Source organism: Podarcis erhardii, assembly GCF_964252035.2.
Source record: "Podarcis erhardii genome assembly, chromosome: 5".
Lineage (NCBI taxonomy): Eukaryota > Metazoa > Chordata > Lepidosauria > Squamata > Lacertidae > Podarcis > Podarcis erhardii.
This window is the reverse complement of record NC_138509.1, coordinates 77,919,965-77,947,667: the sequence shown is the minus strand read 5'-3', so window position 1 is coordinate 77,947,667 and position 27,703 is coordinate 77,919,965. Positions and strand designations below refer to the sequence as shown.

The 27,703-nt window shown below is 42.1% G+C and overlaps 1 protein-coding gene and 1 long non-coding RNA gene across 22 annotated transcripts in view; one reads left to right on the top strand and one right to left on the bottom strand.

The window, feature by feature from the left end:
- MBNL1 (muscleblind like splicing regulator 1) overlaps positions 1-27,636 on the bottom strand; it is a 181,609-nt gene extending 153,973 nt beyond the window's left edge. For 4 of the 21 annotated variants that reach the window (XM_081862635.1, XM_081862647.1, XM_081862631.1 and 1 more), the window contains exon 1: positions 27,332-27,634. Coding sequence is in view for 11 of the 21 variants with exons in the window: in XM_081862631.1 (XP_081718757.1) it covers positions 27,332-27,360 (29 nt within the window). In the remaining 10 variants the exon portion in view is untranslated. Of the gene's footprint in view, positions 1-1,891; positions 1,946-27,331 lie in introns of those variants that run through there. The other 17 variants (XM_081862654.1, XM_081862655.1, XM_081862640.1 and 14 more) reach the window with 11 other exon arrangements.
- On the top strand, positions 24,121-27,327 carry LOC309342367. The gene is made up of 2 exons (XR_014156730.1): positions 24,121-26,575; positions 27,109-27,327. It is a non-coding gene; the product is annotated as an uncharacterized lncRNA (long non-coding RNA).
- Positions 27,637-27,703: the final 67 nt, after the last annotated feature.

Here is a 27,703-nt window from a genome sequence, read left to right as displayed (position 1 = left end):
CCGTGTCCCACTTTCTGACCCAGCCAGTATGAGCAGCAGGGCTGCAGACAGTGGTCCTGGTGCTCCATTAAGCAGCGGCCCAGGGTTTGAATCCCACCCTTTCACATTAAGGGCAGGGAGCAGGGAGCCTGGGAACCGAAAATGTATTTGCTCCTTAATTTTCTATCCTAAAAGCAAAAACAAAACAAAACAAAAAAACAGCCCAACTGTTCTGTGTTTTCACCCCGTCTGACTGGCAGCCCTGCACAGAGTTGTAATGAGATAGTTTTTATGCATGCATTTCAAATGCTTTCTAAAAGGCTCTAAGTTTCGGCAGTAGTGTGAGCTAAAGTTCCAATCAGATAAATAAAGTGTGCGGTAATTACTTCACCAAGCAGCAAGAATGCAGTCAAGAGATAGGTGACAAGATAAAATTAAACCATGAACCACGGGGGCAAATGGCTGGGCTTGGAACTACGTATTTTAAAAACAACGCCACACTAGATGAAAACCATCTAGCACCGTATTCCGATTATCAAGCTGGCAAACAAACAGGAAATGGCAGGGCTTGTCTCTCTTCCGTTTTTTGTAGCCATGAAGTTTGCAATTACCTAGTTCGGTAGACAAACTGTCAAGCTCAAACAACACCATTTCTACCGGAAGTTCTTCTCTGGTCCAGTATGCTAAATGAGATCTTGCGCATGCACAATCAGTATTCGTCAGACCCAAGCCAGGTGCTCAGACTTTAAATATGCTAACCTTTTATTTTTCGTGGATTATGTTTTTATCCAGGATATACAATATTCTGTGGCAAAATAATTCTGAGAAAACTGATCCAGCTACTTCACTGAGCCACCAAGATTCTGTGCCCCTGAATATGATTTTTTAAAAACATACACAAAGAGAGAGAGGGAGGGGGGGTGTTCTCTATTGCTTTGTTGCTTGTCCTACTGATCTACAGTTTACTAGCGATTTTGTGCACCTCCAACATGTCGCTTGGATAATGCACTAATGCAGCAAAGTGGTATGGTTCTACGGTCAACACCTGCAAAAATATCGACGCCCCATTGGCTACTGCTGTTCTACATGAGCATTCGACATTCAGCATTTGATTTTTCTGTGGACATGCAATGTTTTTCAGTATCTGACAGATGACATGCAACTGCAGCGGCATTTGACAAAAGAAGCCAGAAAAAAATTAAATGTTGTTGTAGAGGTTCAGCTCTGGGACGTTAATATCGAACGCTGATGCAAAAATTCAAAATCGCAAATCGCAGTTGAACATTTTGATTTCCCCACTCCCTCAAAATTGCATTTCAGCACTCATCTTCTACAGTCAAGACGTGATATGCACATTTTAGTTACGAAACATTGACGACAGGCTCCAAAATTGGGTAATTTGTCCCCCTGCCTCCCAAAATCAATAAATTGCAGTTCAGTACTGATCTAGTACAGTAAAGTAGTGCCACACAACAGGATTACTGAAAGTGAGCTCAGTGTAAACTCACCAGACTAGAGGGTTCGCATCTTGGCAAGGCAACTTTAGCAGGCAGCACATGACTCCGAGAAACAGTAAAAATATTTTAAGAATGTTTTGAATACACTTGGGACTTTCTTACTAAAGTTTTGTTCTACAGATGTTCAAAACCCAAAGGGCTCATTAGCAGAGTTGGTAAATTAGTCAGGCCTAATCTGCAGTGTGAAAAAATCCATAGAAGCTATGTGAACGTCTGGAGTGAGATATTCTCACAACATATAGTGAGTAATTCCAAAATTGTTCACCAACTGAACACAGTATGTTCTCGTATTATACAATGCTGCATAAACTAAGCAAGCTTTTAGGCCGAGCTGTTCATGAGACACAGCAGTCATGGAAAAAGCACTGAGGAAGTGAAATAAATTTGTTACTCACTTTCACAGGCAAAACCTTTTGTTTGGCTAACCATGCTTCTGAATCACCTGAATCCTAGAAGAAAAACCTCTTAAGTAATCCGTAATACATTTGGTTGAATGCAGACCAAGTAAATTGCACTGATCTTCAACTAAGTCATTCTCATGTAAACAGACTCGATATACATTATGAAAGTACAGATTATAAATATTTGAGTGATGCCTCACCTGCCTTTTTACATGTGTTATCCTGTATTTTATTGAAGCTTTAAACTATTTCATTATATTTTTTCCACTGCATTTGTATTATTATCATTATCCGCCTTAAAAACAATTTAGTGGAACTGGGGATATAAATTTAATAAATTAAGGAACGTCAAAAATAAACTTGCATAACTTATAAATGTCAAAAGTCATTCACAAGCCACGCTGCCTAATTCTGTATCACTGCATTATACTTACACAAATTTTGCTGACTCATCCTCAAGGATGCATTAAAAGCCATTACTGCTCTTCTAACTTAAGGCCCCAATAACTGCCCAATGATCCCTCAAAACGAAGCTTAAAAACCATTGCTGACTTTACGTATAATTCAAATGCCGCCTGCCTATAAACCTTTACACTGGTGGGGCCCAACATAGCTTAGAGACATGCTACTTCTCTGTGTTCTGTTAAATTTGCTCATATTGGCAAAGAGAACACATCTTGTCAGTTGCTGCATATTATGAGACTCCCATCTTATGGAAATTGCCAGAGCCCTAGCCTCAAAAACAATAGGAATGCAGTCCATTTAAGGAGGAACTAAAGGCCCAGTTTAGAAATACGCTAGTCTCTTACATTTATATCCTTGCCTTCCTGCCATGATAGAACCCAAGGCAACATGCATGCATGAGCGTCATGCCCTTGCAATTCGTTCTCACAATGCCCCTTCTCTGCTCCCAACTTGGGACACTACGACTGAAGACTTCCTGCATTAACTCCAACCCTCTCCCATTTCTCCTGAACCAGAAATCCACGGTGACTGGGATCAGAGCACATCTGACCAGCTCTTAAACCAGCTTCAAGATCCTAGTTTGCTCCAGCCCCGGCAAACGATGGAATTAGATCTGGTAAACCCAGGCAAGACTAGAGCAGAAGAGAGAAAGAACAGAACACATGGGCAAAAGGCTTAAACACTTCTCAATTTAATAAGTCATGTATACCTGAAGGAGTGTCCACCCACCTGGTCCAGCCCGAACACTGAGGTCCAGCTCTGAGGGTCTTCTGCCGGTTCCCACACTGCGAGAAGCGAGGTTGCAGGGAACCAGGCACAGGGCCTTCTCAGTAGTGGCCCTCCCATCAGATGTCAAGGAAAAAACAACTATCTGACTTTTAGAAGACATCTGAAGGCAGCCTTGTATAGGGAAGTTTTTAATGTTTGATGTTTTTGTGTTTTTAATATTATGTTGGGAGCTGCCCTGAGTGGCTGGGGCAATAATAAATAATTATTATCATTAATTATTATGTACATCCGAAGCAATCCAGTGACTAAGGTTAACCCATCTTGGACTTTGGACTTTAATTGAAAGGCAGAATATGCTTTGTTTAAATAACTAAGTAAATAAATCTGTTATAATGCGGTATAGTTTGTTTTGTTTTAAATAAGTGTTGGGTTTTCCCCCAAAGCTACGTAAAATACTTTTTAAATAATGCACTGGCATTAACCCATTGCAGGGCTGCAACTAACAACTAGTCTGATTTATATGTCTGCAAGTCCTACGAATGGGATTTCCCCCCCCCCCCCATTTGCACTTAGAGGGAGGTGTAATTTTTCCTTCCTCATCCCTGACCAAAAAATGAAACACTCTGAAAAATGTCAGCACAGAGTGCTGGGTGGATGAAAGACTTGTCATTTTATAAATCCGCCAAGATAGGCAGACTGCATGTAGGAAACTGCTAAGTCAAGGCACAGGGCTCAGCTTAGCCTTCTCTTTGACATGCTATAATCTCGACGGAGCTTGAGGCTTTTCCACAATCAGATCTGGTCTACACATGGAGCAGAATGAGGTGGGAATGAATGGATAGGCTTTAAAGGTAGCACCAGGTTTCAGGTGGGAATCAAGTTTTAGGTCTCCCCTACATCACAAATTCCCTGTAAGTAGAACACTAGCACAACAGGCACCAGGAAGGATGAGAACCACTCTTCCTGGTGTTCTAGTGTTGGCTATCGGAAGGGTTTTTTAAAAAATACTCTGCCACTCTGGGCAGCTTACAGCATATCTAAAAACTTAATAAAAACATCAAGCATTAAGAACCTTCCAATATAGGGCTGCCTTCAGATGTCTTCTAAAAGTTAGGTAGTTCTTTATCTCCTTGACATCTGAAGGGAGGGCGTTCCACAAGGAGGGTGCCACTACCGAGAAGGCCCTCTGCCTGGTTCCCTGAAGCTTCACTTCTCGCAGTGAGGGAACCAACAGAAGATTCTTGGAGGGGACCTCCATGGGGTGGAACAATGGGGGTGGAGACACTCCTTCAAGTGTATAGTGGTACCTCTAATTATGAACTTAATTCGTTCCGGAGGTCCGTTCTTAACCTGAAACTGTTCTTAACTAGAGGCGTGCTTTTGCTAACGGGGCCTCTTGCTGCTGCTGCACCACCGGCACATTCTCATCCATTCTCATCCTGGGGCAAAGTTCTCAACTCAAGGTAACTCTTCCAAGTTAGCAGAGTTTGTAACCTGAAGAGTTTGTAACCTGAGGAGTTTGTAACTCGAGGTACCACTGTATTGGGCTGAGGCCGTTTAGGGCTTTAAAGGTGAGCACCAACACTTTGAATTGAGCTCGGAAATGTACTGGGGTCCACTAAAGATCCTTTAGGAATGGTGTTATATGGTCCCGGCGGCCACTCCCAGTTACCAGTCTAACTGCTGCATTCTGGATTAGTTGTAGTTTCCGAGTCACCTTCCGAGTCTAGCCTATTCTGGCCCCTCCCGACATTTTGGACTAAAATGCCCATCAGCCATGAGCAATAGTCAGAGATGATGGGAGTTGTAGTCTACACCATCTAGAAAGCACCATGATAGCTACCATGAGCTCATTTTCCTGCCTATGCAGATCAGACCTCTCCCATGCAAAATATCCCACTCCACTGCATCCTGAATTGGCACAGTCCGGGTAGAAGAGAATGCTTTACCATTTGAGTCATTGATGGGAATTCAGACACCTAGCAGCAGAATTTCAGGGTAACCTGAAGATTTTGGGTGCCCAACAAATTATTTTGGATCAGTGATATTCTGCACATGCAGCCAGAAACAATCCAACACTTACAAGTGATTAAACTATTCCGGTCATTTCTCATACTTGGGTGAATCCATGTGCTTAGATACACTTCCATGGAGTATTTAAGTGTTTTGAGAAGCTTGTTTCTAATGGTGGTTCAAATTAATTGTTAAAAATAACATTGCACCCTTTCCAATCTGTTATTGTCACTCGATGTAATTATAATAACTTTGGGGAAACTGCAAACATGTCTCAGCAGCCATAATATCATTACTATGGAAACACTAACAAGGAATAACAGTCTTGGAGGCTTTTTCAATGCATACTAATTTAACTACCCATTATCTGCAATGGAAACTTGTGCAAGTCAATGTTTTCATGATACTGAGTTTCAGAATTTTTGTTTCTGCAACGCACACTTAGTAAGGAGCATGTGCATATTACATTAGTAATGTGCATATTACATTAGTAAGGAGTTGCATATTACAGTCAGGATCCAAAGAAATAAAACTAGCACCTCGGCCCCAATTCAACTTTAGACGTGCGTCCCTCAAACGCAAGGTCCTTGGTGTCGCAAACAGTTTGTGTTTTGCAAACTGTTTTGAAACTCAGGAGTAGTTTCAAAAGCAGCTTTGTGATATGCCATGGGAGCAGATATTGTCCAAAGTGAAAAAGCAGAGGGAAAATCACTGTGGCTGTACACAAGTCCCTGGGAATGCCAAGAGAAGTTACCAGCCTTTACTGTGATGGATGAGGGAGCAAGCAATACAAGTTTACTACAAGTCAGAGTCATGCATCAAGAATTACACAGCACCCTTGTTGCATCTGCATTACGATACATGCAGCTGAAAACTCAACATTTTGCAGAAATGTTGTATGCAAGTCAGGTCTGATGAACTTGCTTTTAAATTTCATCAAATTGCTTGAAATAATAAATGTTTGTTATTTATTATTTAAAGGATATCTACCCCAACTTTGAAGGCAACCCCCCCACACAATAAAACAATGCCAAAAGAATTAATAAATCATAAAATCACATAAAATCCAATACAGTGGTACCTTGGGTTAAGTACTTAATTCGTTCCGGAGGTCTGTTCTTAACCTGAAACTGTTCTTAACCTGAGGCACCACCACTAATGGGGCCTCCTGCTGCCGCCACATGATTTCTGTTCTCATCCTGAAGCAGAATTCTTAACCCAGGATAATATTTCTGGGTTAGCAGAGTCTGTAACCTGAAGCGTATGTAACCCAAGGTACCACTGTAAACTATTTACTAAAAACCATCTGCCCAATTAATGAGCAGCAACAATACTCTCTTATGAGTATTGAGTATTAGAGTTAGGGTTCTATACAACTAAGTAATACTTACCCCTACTGAAATAAATGGACTTAAGTTAATCATGACCACTAATTTCAATGAGTCTACTCTGAGTATCACATAATTGGATATAACCCTGGGAGGGAACCACCTTCTAATCCTAATCCCTGCCATATTATGGCCAGTCACAGATAAAATACTCCTTGCCCTTGCCAGGCAATTGCACCATCTCCCAAAGAAATGTAATACAGTGGAACCTCGGTTTTCGAGCGTCTCGGAAGCTGAACGATTCGGAACCCGAACGCCTAAAACCCAGAAGTGAATGCTTCCGCTTTCGAACATGCCTTGGAAGTCGAACGGCTTCCAAGGCACTTTTCTCTATTGAAACTGCCGACTGCCCATTGTGCCTCGGTAGCTGAACTTTTCAAAAGTCAAACGGTCTTCCGGAACGGATTATCTTCGACAACCGAGGTTCCACTGTAAAAACCTCCCCAGCGGCTTTGTGGTCCCTACCAAATATCCTGAACTATGTCATTCAGGCCTGCAGTGGGATGGGAGAACCACTGGAAAAACCAGTGGGAAAATGTTGCACCGGTGGAGTACAAAGTCCATCCCTTAGTCCCATTGTAGTTCTGGATGACACAGTCCCATGATGTGAGATAGCCCATTCCCAAACCTCTGAAAAGGCTTTTGGGGATATACTGGGGACTATATGGGGAGACAGGGAACAGAAAACTCTATCTGCCTGCACAACATTAGATCATCAGGAAGGTTTCCCTTTTTTCAGATCTTGGTAAAGCAGACAAATGAGCAAACATTAGGAAAGCAAACTGTCTAGGATGAAGCTGAGATGTGTGGAGCTAAGGATATGATGCAAATCTGCAAGGGCTCGCAATGGAATTTTTGTAGAGGATGACCTGACTTATCCTGTAATTCCGCTATCATGCACCCAATTTGTAGGAGGACATTTTGGACAAGGATCAGGCTTATTAGCCATTTATAGACCCAACAAAACCCATGAAGATATACTCAGGAAGGCTGTAATCTTTATTTGTGAAAGGCTTACGATGAGACTATGATGATAGGAAGCTTTTGATGATAGAAGGTTTAATGACACAGTTATTCACACAAAGCCAGGCCAAAGTTTGTTGGAATATGCTGATTTCCACTGGAACTCGATTAAAGTAGCAGGCAAGGAAGCTGATCCTTAAAGCTTTATGGAAAATGTATAACTCTTCCTTCTGAAAGCACATATGAGTCGCTCTAACACATACGATTCCGCTCTCCCCTCGTGTAATACCTGCTGGGTGGTGTTATAGCTTTATTGGCTGAAACAATAAATATTTAACAACCCATACGGAAGAAAAGGGCCGTGGAAAGATGAGTCAAGTATAAAATTGCTTTAAAACCTAAATGTAAATTAACAAAAGGCCCCAAGGACCTGAATCAGAAGTGGGTAAAGGTGGCACATCTTTCATATATATTACAAAGGCAACATTTGCAGATGTATAACTTAAGCAATTTACCATTATGGAATGTAGAACACAGCAATGGCAATTTATCTAAACGCTGCTTTCAGAAAACCCAATTGCACATTCACAATAAGTTAATAGCACAAATCGCATATGTGAGGAAAGGTACATTTCAGAGATCTGCTGTCCTGGGACCACTTATATGAGGTTAATCCTGTACTTAATGGTGTGTAGCTGGGAGATGACTTTCCAGAGCTCAATGTGGAATATTTCCCCTCCTGCGATTCTATAACGCTCGGAGTTCACTAGCAGCAGGAGGACAATTTGGTAATTTTTTGATCCAGGAACAAGAAAGCACTATGTAGACAAGCATGAACTAGTCAGCATCTCAGTCATGCCACAACACTCAGTTAGAGAACATTAGTGAGCAGCATCTGACTAGTTCAGATATAAGTGGAATTTGGTTTCATGTGCTGCAATAAAGCTTGGATTCACCCTTCCCCAGTCTACCATTGGAGATCAAAAACAAACAACAGTTCCCTGTGAAGCACAAACACAAGAAACTGTGGTTGGTTGGTTGGTTTTAACCAGCCTTCCCCCTCTATATGTTCTGGACTACAGCTGCATTAGCCCTGACCACTGCCTATGCCAGTGGTGGCCAAACTTGGTCCTCCAGCTGTTTTTGGACTACAACTCCCATCATCCCTAGCTAACAGGACCAATGGTCAGGGACCGAGGCAGCTGGGAGTTTTAATCCAAAAACATATGGGGGGCACCCAGTTGGGGAGAGCTGATTTAAACTCCAGCTAATGAAATTACACTAGGAATAAACCATAGTTCCAGATCCTGGCTTGTTCTCTCTAACCATGGTATAAACCAACCACAGTTATCCAAGGTCACATGCAATGGGATACCACAAGAGTGGAGAGAGGAACGTGAGCCCAAGATTTGCTGCAGCTCTTTCACACGGTAGGAAACCATGGTTTCTTGTTACATGTGAACCAGGTCAAAAAGCCACAGTTGCCAGCACACCTTGTAGTCTAATAACTGAGGCACGGAGACACTCAGCTGTACCTCGCCACTCTTGCACCTATTGGATAATAATGATGGCTTGCTCTACAGGGTTGTTGTAAGAGTTATTTAGTTAAATAATATTAAACCAGAAAAGTAGACTTTTTACAGCAAACCCAGGTACGGTTGCTTCAAAAATAGCATTCTTTTTTTCCAGAAAGTCTGCCTGAGTCACCAGGCTTCTGATATTCTGCAGCATCTCCCCTGGAAAACAATACACAACCCATGAAGCACCCAGATGCAATTAATTCAAATAACTTTTCCTTCTCCTACAGCAGTTTTATTAAGAGAAAGAACTAGATTTTCTTCCAGATCTGAGCTTGTAGGCGTCACTTGCCTCCTCACTTTACGCAGCAAAGGCATATCTATTGTTATACTAAAAGGAGAAGCTATTTATAGCCGAGTTATCCAATGCTCTTAGCATGTTCTTCTATCTTCACAAAAGTGTTCACATTTAATAGAAAATCAAGTGCTGCGGTTCCTACGTAAATTATTTCCCTTATGAAAGCAAGGCTTCCCTTCCACACCTAACACAAAATGGGTTTATTTTTAAGCCCAAGGGCCAAGCTCCAAAGGAGTGCGCAGAAACCAAGGTACTGCAGTTTTTCCTCTTCTTGGTCAAACAACCCCAGATAGGAACACTTTGTTGAATGTTCTCCTTGCCTGCTTCTATTATGCAAAGCAATTGTGAGACCATGCCCAAACCTGCTAGAGCTATGACTGATTCCCACAAGCATCTGTGATGCTACTTGATGTGATGTGCCCACTGCGGAGTAAAATGTCTCTAGGTTCTGCAGGGACATCACCTACCTGAGCTGCCTGATGAATCCCCCTGATCTGCTTGGGGCTTGAGCTGCTCCAGCATGACAAGATAAATCTTTGCATCATCAGCACACATTGCTCACCTCCACATCAAACGTTTAAAGCACTTGTACACCCCTTTAACAGTCATGGCCTCCCCCTGAGAACTCTGGGGACCTGTGGTTCATGAAGGGTCCTGGAAGCTGTTAGGAGGCCCCTCGCAGAGCTAGAATTCCCAGCACCCTTAACAAACTACAGTTCTCAAGAGTCTCTGGGGAAGGTCAATAGCTCAGTGGCAGAGCATCTGCCTTGCACACAGAAGGTCTCGGGTTCGATCCCTGGTGTCTCCAGGTGTGCCTGAAATCCTGGAGAGTTGCAATCAGTGAGTGTGGGCAATCCTGAGCCAGATGAACCAATGGTCTAACTCCATTTAAGGCAGCTTCCTATGTTCCTATGAATGCTTTCAATGTACACTGTGGATGTTTAATCTGAGACTTTGCCGGGCTGCAGTAGTATCTCCTCACTGCCTCCTGGTTTATGACTCTCTTTCAATAGGCGCTTTAGGCTCAGTACAGATACTTCCAGGGACGTGGGTGGCGCTGTGGGTTAAACCACAGAGCCTGGGACTTGCCGATCAGAAGGTCGGGGGTTCGAATCCCCACAACGGGGTGAGCTCCCGTTGCTCGGTCCCAGCTCCTGTCAACCTAGCAGTTCGAAAGCATGTCAAGTGCAAGTAGATAAATAGGTACTGCTCTGGCGGGAAGGTAAACGGCGTTTCCGTGCACTGCTCTGGTTCGCCAGAAGCGGCTTAGTCATGCTGGCCACAAGGCCTGGAGGCTGTACACTGGCTCCCTTGGCCAATAAAGCGAGATGAGCACCGCAACCCCAGAGTCGGCCACGACTGGACCTAATGGTCAGGGGTACCTTTACCTTTACCTTTACCGATACTTCCAGCCTTGCAAACAATAATATCAAAATTACTAGCCTACCTATCCATGCAAACCTATTTTAGTCATTTGCAGCTCCAAAGGTTAATTAAAAAAAAAAACTCTTACCAATCTGATCACTCAGAAACAGTTCTTGCTCAGAAGGCAACCAAAATGATCAAGGGGGTGGAGTGACTCCCCTATGAAGAATGGTCGCCGCCTTTGGGACTTTTTGGTTTAGAGGAAAGGCGAGCAAAAGGTGACGTTTATAAAGTTACACGTGGCTTGGAGGAAGTTGATGAAGGAAAGTTGTCTTTCCTCTCTCATAGGACCTGAACTCATGGATGTCCAATGAAGATGAATGTTTGACGCTTCAGGACTGATCAAAACAGCAGTGCATAGTTAAAGTATGGAACTCCCTCCTCCAGGGAGCTCTGATGGCCATCAACCTAGGTAAAGGGACCCCTGAGCTTCTGATCAGCAAGCCCTAGGCTCTGTGGTTTAGACCACAGCGCCACCCACGTGAAAGATGGCTTTAAAAGAGAAAAGGACAATATCATGGAGGAGAGGAACACAGCCTTGATGGCTGTGTTCTACCTTCACTGTCAGAGGTGGTATCCATCTGAATGCCAGTTTTTAGAAACCACAGGCTGAGAGGGTGCTGCTGTGCTCCAGTCCTGCTTCCCACAGGTCTGATTCAGCAAGCTCTTCTTATGAACTCATAGGTACTCAGATCACTAGCTGTTTACAAGCCTGGCAGTGACACTTCTCCACAGGCTAAAAAGGAAATTATGACTTCTCTTCAGCGACATGTGCAAACATAACACTGGAACCTATCATGAAGCAATGAAACCACGTGAGCCGCTCTTCCAAGCTAGCATTGTACAAACTTTCCCTACCCAAATATTTCCTCCCTGCATGCCTTCCATGAGCACTTGGCACTCAACCTTGGCCTTCTGCATTTTCGCACTTCAGGCAACCCCTCCCTTTATTATATAATTAAATAATCTCCATTAACATCACTACTGGCATTGCATCAGACAGACGTTCCAACTGGTAATTAAATCCAACTTCTAAACGATAGGATACAGAGGAAAGCAAAATGTTATATTGTCAGCATGTGACAATAACGTAAGTGGATCTCATCTTTACATGACATATCCTTAAGGATCATCTAGAAAGCAATTTGTTGAATTAAACAGTTTGGACAATCTTCCGTATGCACGCAGAATATTATTTTTTTCAGATTGCTACCGGCTGCACTACTGACATTCCCAGTAGGTGTGAGTGGGAAGAGTCCGTCCTATCCTTGCAGAACAAGTGGATATAAAAATTATGGGATGCATTGATTATGCAAACATTAACTTGTCAAGTCAGAGCAGCTCAAGGCCAAGGTAAACAAAAAAAGGAATAACTCTTCCTCTTTCTGTCCTATGTTATTATGCCCTTACAATATTATTTTCCTCCTTGCCAAGATTTACTGAATGAAGAAAACAATGGTTCTACCATGTTCTCCCACTGTATAAAGTCAAACCTTGAAATTTTTAATTGTCTTTACCTGCTTCCATCTATTGCTTGAGTGACTGTGCATTAAGTGTTTAAAAACATAACCAAATGTCATTTGATTCTTTTCTCTCTCTCCTTAAGAAAAATAAAAGGCAAACCCTTGTAAAGTACCTAGTTTTAAGCGATTTCTAATCTAGGGTACTCAGTGCAATTACACCGTGTAATATCCAAAGTTTGTGCCATCCTGCTGAACATTCTTCCAGTGGAGATTTAGCAGGAAACATTGCTTTTCCACTTTTAGTAGTGGAATAGTTGCTGTTTGCTCTGGCGTAGTTAGGAGTGAATTTGAAGCTGACTGTCTGCACCTTTGGTCGTGTGTCGCTGTTATGAGAGAGTGGTTTTCTTTTCAACACTAATGGCAGGTTGTGCCCAAATTGAGAGAGGTTCTGTGGTTGTTGTCATGCTCCATACACATCCTTGGGTTCCTCCAGCCAGTTAAGAGTTGTGAACATGTTGACACACTGGGCAATAGATATAGAACACAATATAGATTTTCATCTTTGGGAAAAAATTTGGAAGAGTGATCTGAAATTTACAACTTGTTATTCCTTGAAGAAGAACTACCTGAAAATGATTCACAGATGGTATCTAACTCCAATGAGACTTACTAAGATTTATAAGTCTGAATCAGGTAAGTGTTGGAGATGTAATGAGACTGAGGGTATGTTCTATCATATGTGGTGGACCTGCAAAAGGGTAAGAGAGTATTGGGAAATAATTTATAATGAACTGAGAAATGTGTTTTAAAGTACTTTTTTAAAAAAAGAGAGTCCTTTTTGTTGGGGATTGAAATTTCCAGGTGTCAAAAAAGGCTATTTATGTATGCCACTACTGTGGCTTGTGTTTTGTTATCCAAAAATGGAAAACGAGCGAGGCCCCAACCAAAGAAGAACTTAAACTGATGGAAAATGTGCAGCTTGCAGACCTAACATATAGAATAAGAGAACAAGAAAAACATACGTTTAAGGAAGATTGGAAAATATTTATTGATTATATGGAGGGAAATTGTATACATCTGAAAACATGGGTGGCGTTAAGATAAATTCAACAGTGTAAATAAGTTTTGGTGAATGTTATAATAGAATAGTGAATGGTTTCGTTTATATAAAAACGAATATACAGGGATTTATGTTGTGCAAAATGAACCATGGAAAGAGAGGAAGGGAAGTCATTGATATTTTAAGGTTGTTTAAGTGAATATTCTAAAATGTAAAACAGAAATTTAATAAAAATTATAACAAAAAAAGAGTTATGAACATGTGTGTGTATGAAATTGAAGCATAATAGTCCAGAATTCTAATCTTGTGGGAGTATAGGAGATTAGAAGAGGAACTGCATATCCGCAAGAACTATGGATAACATGGTTATTGCGATGAATTTTTTTCTGCAGCTAATTATTGCTGTCATTAGCAGTACTTTGCCTCAGTACCATCCTCTCCATCTGCCATAATTCTCCTCTGAACCGAGCTCATAAACTGGGAGGCTCACACCATTCAAAGGTAAGTGGCAGAAAACAAATGTTTCCCAAACTATGCTCACCCACCCAACCCCCTCCACAAATGAAAAGGTTGAGGATCCATTCTGGAGCTTTCACAAAAGGCGGATCTTTTGCAGTAGAAGAAAAGGCCTTTTTCTGGTACACTGTTCCAGAATACTAGCTGAATAATGACAGCATCGTGTGTCAGCATGCCAAAATTCCCCACCTCCCTCAGAAAAGCAAGAAAGAAAAGGAAACAGCAACTAAATTGGTAAGTGCAGGAAGGTCCCAGCTCTAGAAAAGGAGGAAGACAGAAGGAATGCAACAAATTATGCCGAACACAATCCGTATTGAACACTGTAAAATAAGAACAACTCCCATGACAATCAGTGTTAGTATCTAAATATCAGCAATGGATGAGGAACACCAGGACCTCTCTGAAGAGCTCAGGCTTACATCTGGTTGTGTTCTTCCATATTTAGCACAACATGAAACAACTGCAATTTTCTAAAGGAAAATTAAGCACAGGTTAATCAGTGGAATCACAAAGGGCTTTCCCCTGAAATCGCATGGGGATTAGCCAGGGAGTGGTGAGTCTGTGGTTCTCAAGATGTTGGTGGACTGCCCTGCTGTTAGGCAGATATGAGGGCAAACCATATGAGTCACGGGTTTGCCCATGTGGCTCATCGGAAGTGGAAACAAGTTTGCATGTATTGCTGCACTGTAGTTATTACGAGGATCTACGCCTGACCTTTATTGCCCCAGTTCTACAAAAGCTTAAAAATGAACCAGAACTCCAATGTATGAGAGCCTTGGAAGAAGATAAGGTTCCTGAAATCACGATCAATGTTGCTAAATTCTGTGTAGCCGCTATTAGGCGCAGGAAACAAGAGCTTTCCAATGTCAACATGCAGGCGAAGGCAAATACTTAATTTTATTCATGCTGTCTAATTTTAAATTGCTGTTATGGCCTAATCTGTATTGAAATTGTCCTTTGTTTTTTCCGGTGTTATGCTTCGCTGACTAGCTGTACGAGTTAATCTGGTCTGTGACCGTTTAATAAAATTTGATTTGTAGCTGTCATCATCTCTACCCACTGGGCATGCTGACTGAGGTTGATTGGCACTGGGACTCCAACCACATCTGGAGGGATGCAGGTTCCACACCCATTTCTCTAAGCAAATGTGCTGATGAGTTGGGAGTTACATTTACAAGAGACAAAAACCTGTTGACCATCATTGCCAGCAGAAGTGCATACAGACTTAGGCTCAGCAATGAGCTACACTTCCATCAAACTCTTTTGAGGTCAACTCAGCACAGGATTAACAAGGGCACTTAGGGTACATTTTTAATAATATTTTATTTATCTTTCAGGAAAACGACAGGGACACCGTCCAAATGTTGATATTACTTTGTCAAATCTATGGCAGATCTAAGGCATGTGACTTATTACTTTGTTATTCTCAGTGAGCTAAGCAAACAAAACTTAAGACTCTATTTAACTTCTGGCACATGGAAGTCTGAAATTCTAGAAACAAAGTGTCTTTATACGTAGTACAGAAAATGTGTTGCAGTAAGATAAAAGAGCACACTTATTTTTTAAAAAGTAGTGCAGTCTACAGATAGGTTGCTTTAATTAACCTGACGCTAAATTAATGAATGGTTATATTCTGAAACCTGAAATGACTCTTTTTTGAGGCAAGCGATATATATACACTGTCAGTCAAAACATTAAAAAAATACAAGAAACATAAAGAAATGAAAATATTAAGAAATTTGCCTAGATAAATAGATTGTGGCAAATGTCTATAACACAGACAGTAAAAGTCTTCAGAGACTGCAACATAACCCACAAACCATGATCCACAAACTACAAACCATGGTTTGGGGACAATTTGCATGTTCTCAAAGGGCTCCGTGATATTTTACCCAAGAGGGTCAGGTTACTATGGAGAACTACTGTTTGTGTACTGATATAGTGGCAGATTCCATTGTTCATGGTAGATGATGAACATACGACTACAAGTACCATTGGGAAAGTACGAAGCTATCCATTCTCAGGCTGCTTTGAGACCACATTGAGTCCAGCCTTCTTGCAAAATGTAACCTGGTCCTTGGTTTTTAAAAAATCAAAAAGGGTCTTGAATTTGTCGATTACCAATTTATCTCTAGCATAACCAAGTAGGTTCTAAATGAATAATGTATCTTACAGTGAGTGTCCAAAATGTGACGAATACTGGATTTATGTGCAAATATTAAGACTCACCCCCCAGATGAATTATGCTGTGCCTGGGGAGAAACTATTGTCTCACTTTTGGGACATGAAAAGCAAATGCTGACAATCAGCATCTAGGTGCCTGCCAGCATCTACCAGCATGTTTCTGAAATGTCAGACATTCGCAAAATTTGTCTGGGATTGCCTGCATTCATGTGTGAACAACAACATTCATCCATTTTTGAGCACTCACTATAACATCTACACAGATATGCACGAGAAACAGGCAATTGATATGCTGATGGGCAAACCGTGTTTATACACACAGAGAGGGGGGGCCATAAAAGAAATGATGTGATACTCCCCCCCGAAAAGTAATGGCCTCATTCAGATGTAATGAGAGGGCGCTACAGGGAGCCTCAGCCATGTGCATCCCATCTTCTCCTCTTCCTCCAGAACAGCTGCTAGGAGGCATTCAAACCCTTTCACTTCCATTTTGTATTAACTGCAGCTTGCTGTGTTGCCCAAACCCACACAAACTTGTGGCTAATCTTTAACTGCGGTTTCTTGAAGCATGAAAACGTCAAGCCATCATTTACGAAGCTGGTTTGTTTCGACTAACCACAGTTAAACCAGGTTGAGGGTTCAAGTGACACATTGGGTTCATCGAAAATGGAAGGAGAAGCCCCAGATTTCTCCATGGCTGCACCAGAGTAGGGGACAAATACAACCCCTGTGATTATGAAATAGTCTGTCATACACCAGGAGGGGAAATGCAGCCAGGCATTTGGATGGTTATAAACTTTGTGGCCGCACTATTAGACATGTGCATGTGAGTGTGGCAGTAGAATCACACAAATGAGGTGGGCATGTTTTTTAAATACTTGAGACCTTAATGGACTGATTTCTCTGTCCACGTGACTGTTGCTGCTATAGCATGGGTTTTTATTTATTAAGCCTTATTTATTAAGGAGGGAGGAGTACACAAGTCCAAGATTTGGACCACTGAACATTAAACCATGGTTGGTGCTACTTCAAAACACAACCAAAGAGTGAACAGGATATTTGCTTGGTTTCTGCTCTTCCACATGACATGAAGGAGAAATATTGTTCCAGGTTGCTAGCGGAACAAAGTCCCAATGTCCTTAATGGCAATAAAAGAACAGACAGATTCCAGTTCATTGCTGCTCTCACAAGGAAACCGCCCGAGTTTGTCAAATTATTTAATTGTTACAAAAATAAGGTTTCTAACTCAGTGGGTAAAGGTGAGAATATGCAAGTCATCTCCTGCATCTCAGCGGCAGGGAAGAATTGATGAAAGGAAATGAGGAATCATTCGAGTTAGACTGCACCAGCTGAACGGTGACCAATTGTATGCAAATGATATGACACAGTTTTAAGGGACAACGTCCAGCAGCACAAATCACCAAAGATATTTTCCAGAGCAAAACTTGACTCCTATGTAATAATGATCTTTGGAAAACATAGTTTTTAATTTAATGTAAATACCATAAGATTTTGATTTTGACACTCAAGAAAAAAGTACATATAAGATAAGCTCCGGAGAACAAATACTTATGGTGGCAACAACTTTCAACCTAAAATGTATTTTTATTCCATTTTTTCACCTTCTATTTCTTCTCAGGAGGATGATAGTGGTGGAGAAATGAACTAGCTATTCTAGTCATCAGGAGGCGTTAAGGCCTGTCTACCTAATCACAGGGGTTATTTGCTACATTTTCCTGCTACCTCTCCATTAAATTTCACAACAGAAGCTTTTACATCTGAGCATATAAAAAACAGAAATCCAGAGGTATATTTACACAGGCAGCCGATGTAATGGCGGCTAAAGCCATACACCAGAGAAGAAAGCAATGCAGCTTTTCTTTGCAAGTCTCCTTTTAGCCACAGTCTGCTCTGTGCAATAATGCATCCCTTCTGAGCAGCTCATATTTCAATCCATATAAACTGAGTTTCAATCCATAAATCAAGTCTGCTCTCAGAAACCCAAAATAGTAGCCACAGTAATGCTGTTATTAGTTAATGCTGCTTCACAAACTGCCCACGTACTGAAAAGCAAAACAACACAGGTCCTAGTAATTTGGACAGTCCTGAAATATTTGCACACCCCTAATGGGGCTTTCCCATCCCCTCCCAGTCCACTTATTCAGGCCATAACTAGAAGTAAACAATCAGTTCCAGAAATAAGGGGATGCCATTGCTTTTGAGTTTCTCAGGCCACCAGATCACATTCCTGTGCATAGGCTATGAGCTGCTTCTCCCATGCCCATCCACAAACATCATCAATAACAAAACTGTCCAAAGCCAATTTGCAAAAAATTCAAAAGTTGCTCCGTCATTGAGGGAGAAATCCTATACACAAGAAGCTGCCTTAGAGCAAGCCAGTGCCAATTAAGCCAGCATAAAGTTACACTCAACATCCACCAAGCTCAGCTGTGAGGGAGGAGATATGCTGGCATTTTTTGATTCTATGTCCAGCTGAGCTGAAGGTGCAGGAGATAAGCCAATGTAGCTCAGCTGTGCCGGGAGATCCACTGGATCCTAATCCACTCATCCCAACAGGATCCTTGCTGTAGGAATGCTACCTAAGGCTGTAGTCGTAATGGCAATTTACATGGGAGTTAAGTCTCAATGAACTCAATGGGACATCCTTCTCATTGCAGATACTCTATTATGTTATTTTTGGATTATAGGTGACTAATATTTTATATAATAGCATGATTCCTGCGACTGTAATTTGCTTTAACTCTTTTTAATACTGCATTATAAAATGTTGCAACCCTCCCTGGGACCTGCTGGTGGAGGCTGGATAAGAACAAGTGTGTGTTTGAATGTGTTTGTGTGTGAAACTGGTCTTGTGCAGTATTTCATTTCTTTAAAAATCTAATAATTAGTATTATCATCAATAATAATAATAATAATAATAATAATAGGATTTCACTAAGTCAGGTAGCCTCTCTTGTGCACAAAAATGAGGCTGAGATTTCCCCTCCCCACCCTTATTTGTGCCATATGAAATGAAGATCAACCCATGTCGCTAAAAGCCCAATTAACACTGTGCAATAGAATCACAGAACTGTAGAGTTGGAACAGACCACAAGGTTAATCTAATCCCACCCCTTGCAATGCAATAATCTTTTGCCCAATGTGTGTCTTGAACCCACGACCCTGAGATGAAGAGTCTCATGCTCTACCGACTGATCTGATGAACCCTTTCTCGCTGAAGAGGATGGGAGTACATCCATACCACAGCGGCAATGTCACTTAGCTCGGCTATATACAGGTGAAACTTGGAAAATTAGAATATCGTGGGAAAGTTCATTTATTCCAGTAATTCAACTTAAAAGGTGAAACTAATATATGAGATAGACTCATGACATGCAAAGTGAGGTATGTCAAGCCTTTATTTGTTATAATTGTGATGATCATGGAGTACAGCTGATGAAAACCCCAAATTAACAATCTCAGAAAATTAGAATATTAAATGAAATCAGCAAAACAAGGACTGCAAATAGAGCAATATTAGACCTCTGAGAAGTAGAAGCATGCATATGTACTCAGTACTTGGTTTGGACCCCTTTTGTATCAATTACTGCCTCAATGCGGCATGGCATGGATGCTATCAGCCTGTGGCACTGCTGAGGTGTTATGGAAGACCAGGATGCTTCAATAGCACCCTTCAGCTCTTCTGCATTGCTCAGTCTCATGTATCTCATCTGTCTCTTGGCAATGCCCCATAGATTGTCTATGGGGTTCAGGTCATGCGAGTTTGCTGGCCAATCAAGCACAGTAATCTCATGGGCACTGAACCAGGTTTTGGTACTTTTGGCAGTGTGGGCAGGTGCCAAAGTCCTGCTGGGAAATGAAGTCAGCATCCCCATAAAGCTCATCTGCGGAAGGAAGCATGAAGTGCTCCAAAATCTCCTGGTAGACGGCTGCATTGACCCTAGCCTTAATGAAGCACAGTGGACCAACACCAGCTGATGACATGGCTCCCCAAATCAACACAGACTGTGGAAACGTCACACTGGACTTCAAGCATCAGGCATTGTGTGCCTCCCCATTCTTCCTCCAGACTCTGGGTCCTTGGTTTCCAAATGAGATGCAAAAGCTTCTTTCATCAGAAAAGAGATTTGGGGAGCCATGTCATCAGCTGGTGTTGGTCTACTGTGCTTCATTAAGTATATTAGCTTCACCTTTTAAGTTGAATTAGTGAAATAAATGAACTTTTCCACGATATTCTAATTTTCCAAGCTTCACCTGTACACAGTATCTAACGTCTAACCCTTGGAAGCAGGTTGAGACATCCACATTACTGTGGAAGAGTTGCCCAAAGGGTTTCAGCACATGAGAAACTTCACAAACCTAGCATGCTTGAAAGCATACTTGTTTGCCACATGTTCTGTTGCAAGAATGCCCTGGAAACTTTTTTTATGATGAGGCAACCTGAAAGCGCAATGAATAAAAAAAGGGTCACGGAGCCCACTGGATAACACAATGTGAGAAATGATACTTCAAACCTAGGATAGCTGAAAAACAGATTGCAGCACGCAGCAGGTGGGATTCTCTGAAAGCCAAGGTGTCACACCCGGTCTCAACAAATGCACAAGCCTGTTTCACAGTGTGAAAATGTAGCTGTGACGTTCGTGTAAGCATTTGCAAACCTGATCAGCAAACCTTATTTTTATTTTATAAAACCAAAGTATCCCTCGGTATGCATATTTTTAGGATGGATTACACAATAAATGATAAAACGAAGAAACAGCGCCACAGACATATATCTCCCTCCCCCCAAGTTCAAAAGCAATAGAACAGGGAACCAACACACCCGTAATCCATATAGCTAAATGCATGCAGAATCTAGAGCAGCATCTCTCAACCTAGTGCCCTCCCCCCGCCGTGTTCCTGGACATCAATTCCTATCACCCTTGACTATGAGCCATGCTGGCTGGGGCTGATAAGAGTTGCTGTCCAAAACATCTGGAGGAGACTAAGTTGGGGAAGACCAAACTAGAGTGCAAGACTAGGGCTTAAATTGCTTCTCTGCCATGAAGTTCACTGGGTGACCTTGAGCCAATCGTGTGCCAACCTTGGATGTCACTCAATGCTTGCTCATTTTTCTATTGTTGTTGTTGTTGTTGTTGTTGCTGTTGTTGTTGTTGTTAGGTCATGATGGGCTGATCTCCTTGGGGACAACAAGTGGGAAGAAAAGTATTTCAAACAAACCACTTCACAGGGCTTGGATAGTGGGGGAAGAAGTACCATGTGTGCCACCTTGAAGTCAGTGTTAGAAATTAGCCAGGAGCCAGGCGCGTTTTGCTACTGGCGCGGGTCTAATTATGATCACACGGAGATCTCTGGATGCTAGGTTGGCGACTGACATCTCCATCTGGCTGGCCCCTCCAAGTTTCTTAAGCAGGTAAGCAGAAGAGCTTATTTATTGCATTTATTTCCCAACTTTTCCTCTAAGGAGGACGTGGTTCACCACCCCACTCCGCAGTTAATCCCAACGACAACTCTGTTAAGAGGCTGTGACTGGCCCAAGGTCACCCAGTTAACTTCCTGATTTGAACCCCGATCTCCCAGGTCCTAGTCCGACACTCTAACCACTACACCAGACCATCTTCCTGGAGTACCTCTTCTATGGGGTAGCTATATAAATGAAGTAGGTAAATAAATATGGAGAAAGCAAAATGTCACTTAGAGAAGGGTCTGAAATATTTTCCTTGAAGGTTGAATTTGTTTTATTCTGGGTTGTTTTATTTGATGTTTTAATGTGTTGTAAACCATGTGGAGATTTTTTTCTTTAAAATATAAAGTGGTACAGAAATTAAATTAATAATAATAAAATAAAATAAAATTCCAACTGCAAAAGTCACCTAGACATTCTGTTGTGGCAACCATAATCTAGGATTCAGATGACATTTGGCAAACTATATATATATATATATATATATATATATATATATATATACACACACACACACATATATATACATATACACATATATACATATATATGAGAGTTTCAAACACAGCTATAAAGTGCCAAGATATGAAGGATTACACAACCTAGTTCTGCAACCCAAAGGGGCCTGTGAGCATCTTGAGCTCCTCAAACAGCCACCACATGGGAAATGGCTTTTGAAGCAAAAAGATGCTTTTTAAAACCTGTTTGCGATACGGCTTTATGGAGTCAGCCGAGTCTGCTGTTCAAAGGGAGGTGGCATTAAAAAATTCCAGTGGGTATGTTCAAACTTCTGTACGTTCCTGACACAGCTCTAAGGATCCTGGCCTTAAACTCTGTGCCTCATAGAAGCCAAGAAATACTTTTCAAATATACAGAGCCCTATACTGCTATAATCCTAAACATGCTCAATAGAACTGGGCAGTTCTATCTGTATATATCATTATTATTTATTTATTTATTTATTTAACTTATATATTGCCCTGTAAACTTAGGGATCGCATCCTCCATCCCTCATGCAAACATAATTCGCAACCCGCGCAACAAACAAGGCCCAAAGCTTCTATCTATCCAGCACTTCAGGAACTCTAGCCAGTGGAGATGTTCCACATTGCATAATCATCTGCAGCATGAGAAGTAAAAGGCCAGCAAAATGCCCCTCTTAGGTTTACACAATAAATGACTGATCTCTTCTTCCGACACCCTGTTTAAGAAATGGATTTTCAAGGATCTTTTCAACCTTATCAAAATGATTTAGCGCAGAAACACTCCATTGCACGGTACTCTGGCCTTAATCACTCAAGAAGGAACTGTTTAGCAGCGAATACGTAAAGAGGTGCTCTGAAGAAACAGTAATTCTAAATAATAATGGAATCCAATTAGGGTGCCTGGAACATTTATAGGATAACCTGGTTTTATACGTTCTCTAGCGTTGCCAAGGAAAGAAGGTGACTGTGATTTTCCAATTGTCTTCTACATTTCCCCCCACCCTGGTACCTGCTGAAAAAATCTTAGGGCCTCACACTGGTCCTCTCGAAGATGCAGTAAACGTGAACCAACAGGCAAAAACATACTTTTATCCCAGAAATTTGAGAGTGGTGCAGAGATGTAAGCTCTGAATCAGTATGTGGGAGGCGCAAGTTTGAATTTCTTTTCTGCCAAGGATCTGCCTGTGCATTGCAAGGTGGAGTATGTATCATCTGCACAAAAACAGGGCAAATGTTACATGAAATTTGCATGTGATGATTTATAGGTATAGATGTGAATTTTCAGAATTGCTATTATTTAAATTGAAATGCAATGCACCGCACAGCAGTAGGAAATAATAATAATATTTATTATTATTATTATTATTATTATTATTATTATTATTATTATTTTATTTATACCCCGCCCATCTGGCTGGGTTTCCCCAGCCACTCTGGGCAGCTTCCAACAAAATATTAAAATACAATAGTCCATCAAACATTAAAAGCTTCCCTAAACAGGGCTGCCTTCAGATGTCTTCAGAAAGGCTATGATCTGGTATCCTGTGTGCCTGATCTGTCTTGCTGACTCCTGATGGCCAACTTCAATGCCACTCTTGTTCTCCTCTGTCACCTTTAAGCTGAGCTTGCACCAGACAGCCTGTCAAGTAGACGGCTTCTTCAAACACAGGACTGCCTTCTGTAAACTCTAGCCACGGAGCTGCAATGAGGTGTTCCGAAATCTTGAGGTACCATAAGAACAAAAAAATAAGCACACTCATCATATTTATTCATTCTTGAGGTACCATAAGAACAAAAAAATAAGCACACTCATCCACATATTTATTCATTTTTTTAAAAAAAAAAAACTTCCATTAAACTCCCCTTCTGAATTGGGCCTTGAGACAATGGTCTAGTTCAGTCACCACCTTGGGCTGATTGCTCAACCATGGTTGGGGGAGATGGGCTTCAAGGCTCCACCATTGCCCTTCTTCCTCTTCCTACATGAATCCCTCCTTTCCTAGCTACCACAACATTTGAACCACGCTACCTATGGCTACCACTGCACAAGGTCGTTCCCCACAACCACCTCAAAACAAGGATCAGGAACCCCGTTTCAAATTCTGATTTGAAAGTCAACTAGGACCTAGAGCCAAAGTTCAGGGATGAGGGCCTTCCAGATGTTGCTTCATCCCTAACAACTGGCCGTGCTGTTTGAGGCTGGTGGGAGCTGGGCATCCCACAAGATCGGGAAGGCCACAGGTTCCACACCCCTGCTATAGTTAATCTGGGTCAGATGTTTCAGTAAACTATAACTCCTTATCGCTAACCAAAAAAAGGGAAGAAGGGAAAGCAAATGAGAAGCCAGGGGTGGCAGAGGAGAAGGAAGGAAGGAAGAATCAGAGAAGCCCACAAAGCACTCCAGATATCTAAATTAGGCCAATATTGAATTGTTATCACTGCTTTTGAAGAGGGCTAGAATTTAATCTGCTTTTCAACAAAAGCACCCTCTTATGCGGATACAATAAAGGAAGAGCACGCAGCTTATCTTCTACCTATAATTAATGTGCACAGTCCTTTTATCACTTTCCCCCTCTTCCTCCACCCACCTTTTATTCTCTCACCTTTGACCTATATCAAAATTTTATGATCATTCCATACACATTTTGCCACATTTCCTTGAAACAGCACGCCTGCAAGTCTCTATCAGCTACTTAGGTAGCCTGATCAGTCCTTTTGCCATAAATGCTTAGCAAGTGAAGGAGCGCTACCAATTTCTGCAGCAGCATTAACTATTCTGCTATTTATGAAATCGCACAGCACAACTGGATAGGTGTCTATTCAAAAGTAAATCAATAGGGCTTATTCCCAGAAAAGGCAGTCTAGGACAACAGCCTTGGTATGTGTTTATTGTAGTTGGAGTAGACAAATTACTCCTATTAAAATGTCTACTCACAGGCAAGCCCCACCGAGTTCAATGGCACTTACTCCCGGGTAAGTAAGATATAGGACCGAGGCCTAAATAAACGTAAGGAACAAAATGCATCCAAAATCAGATCCGCTCGCAAAGACACTGTGTTTATTCCAAAACACCCTACGTGAGCAGTTGTAACTGTATTTCCCAAAGTAATTTCCAGACACTTCTGCCCAGGTGTATGAGCTCGGATGAGACTCCCTGAAGTTCTCTTTAGTCATGGTGGGGCAGTTGTAAGATTTTGCAAGAGGATTGCTCAGTCTCCTTTACATACAGGCCACTGAAAATTCCTTAAGCAACACCATTCCCCCCCCCCCCACGCGTCTAACTCTGAATTCATATCTTCCCTACCGCAACAATTAACCGATTATACTGGCTGTTTTCACTTTCTGACTTTAGGACATGTTCAGATGATTGACCACATGACTTTTCGTCCACATCAAAAGGTTTTCAGCTGTTGTGAAAATCCTTGCGAACTGACAGCTAGCTCTCCTTGGCCATGCCTGGCGATGTACTGCTTAAAAAATTGCAATACGCAGCCAAGCACCAGAGGAAATCGGAGTATCTTGGAGACTTCGGATCATATTCCTAACTGAACAGTCAAGCTCTATCTAAAACACTGATAATGATTCCTCAAAACACGTAAACATTTGTAAAGTCAGTATATATAGCCACACAAGTTGAATACAGAAAGCCCGATGAAGAGGCCTAAAAACCTGCAAACTAATGTTCTCCTAATATAGAATATACAGACTCAGTATTACATTATATATAATGTATATATTCTTAAGATGAGTATGTATTGTTTATCTTGTGAACTGCCCTCTGACCTTTGGATGAAGGGAGGTATACAAAGTTAATTAATTATAATTAAGATGGCACAGCTATAGATAGACCCACACAGATTCTCTCTCTCTCTAAAAAAAAATTCCCTTAAGAGTTTTGATCACTTTAGGAATAACCCATGTCTGCCAACAATTCACTTTTAGCATTTAAGAAGCTCTGTATCTACCAGGGAGTGAACTGGCTCTTTCTGCCTACCTGTGCCAGTTAACTACTTTGGAGACAAGACTGTACACTGCACCACAGTTAACATCCCCCTAGAGAAACCTGAATCATAATGTTTTCTCATGATGCAGTGCTATTAACAAATTCCTGCCCATTAAAGGACACACAATCTCATCTCTCTGTCTCTCTCACAGACACTTCTGGATTTAAAATATAATCAATAGGATGGGTTTTAAAATGCTATTTCATTCCTTATAAAGGCAAACATGCATATATCAAACTTCAGTTACTATGTGCCACGTACAGTTGAGCGCTGGGGAAATTTGCGTTGTTTATTTTATAAAAGCAAAACAAAACTTCCCCACCCTTTGGGGAGGGGGGTTTCCTGCCCTACCAACTTGTACAAAAGCCCCAAGATCCCAAATGACAGCGTCTTCCATAAAAGGAAGCCCAGCCAGAGATGGCACCCACCATTTATGTGCAGGAGGCGAGAAATTAACCTCTCCGCAAACGCATTTGGCCCACTTTTCAAAAAGGAAAGTGAGACTGAACTGGCGGGCGAGTGAGCCTACTACCCTTTCCCGAAAATCAGGATGGGGGGGGGGAACACCGTGCAAGGAAACCAGCCTCAAACCCCGCTGGACCTTGTGGCAATGATGGCTTGCGGTAGGTAGCTGGGGCTGTGAAATGGGAGGGTTGTCAAAGTCAAAGAAGGAGGAGGAGGAGGAGAAGAGAGAGAGAGAGCCGGTGCCCGGTCTATAATAAGAGGGCATTGCAGCACACAGCCAAGTTCAGGGGGGTAATTTAAGCTTGGAAGAAAGGTCAGGGGGTGATTGGGAGGGAGACCTTTCCATGCACCTGCTCAAGCCGGTGTCTCCAGGCTTCCGTGCGCGCGCGCGCGCCTGTCTCTCTCTCTCTCTCCCTCTCCGTGTGTGTGTGTCTGGTTACGTGCGTAAAAGACTGCAAAACTGCACGACCCTGCAGAGCGATACAGGCGCGCACGCACGGGCAGGAAGCGGCTGCTCGAAGCAGAACTGCAGCCCCTGCTCCCTTCCTTTTCAAATTAAAAATTAAAAAAATCTCTGAGGCGCGATCGGAAAGCCTTGAAGTGTCTAGAGGGTGGAGGGGGTGGGGGGGGGGGAGAACAATATCTCTGCACTTCTTAACATCTCACTTCCTCCCTCCTCTCCTTCTTTTAGCCACCACCGGGTGTGTTGTTTGGAAAGCGTGGTGTTTAAATAAAATTTTAAAAAACCCCACTACCACCACCTCTAGCCCCGATCTGCCAGAACCTGAAGGATCGGCGACATGTCACGACGGCGGCAACGCGATCGTCGAAAGCCAGATGGCGATGATGAAAGAGAAGGAGAAGGAAAAAGACGCGGGGTTAAAAAAAATAAAATTAAAACACGCTCTTCTTACCTCTCACATTTCCTTCCAGAGGCAACCATCAGATTGTAGACAGATCGACCAAGGCATTGTGGGGGATTCGCGAGAGAGGATGACCAAGAAATTGGGAGGGGAAAAAACACCCCCCCAAAAAAAAGAAAGAAAGAAAAGGGGGGAAAGGAAAAAAAAAAGATGGGGACTTGTCACACGCCTCCGTCACAGTGGCATTCTCGTCGCCCCAATCCTCATGCAACTGCAGTGCAAAGGGGGGGAAGCAGAGGAGAGCGAGCGAGCGAGCGCGCGCGCGAGAAAGGGAGAGAGACAGTTGCCGACGGCTGTGCGCTGCACGCTCTTTATCTGTAATGTCTGGTTTCCGCTGCTGCCTGCAACTGCCCCTCCTCCACG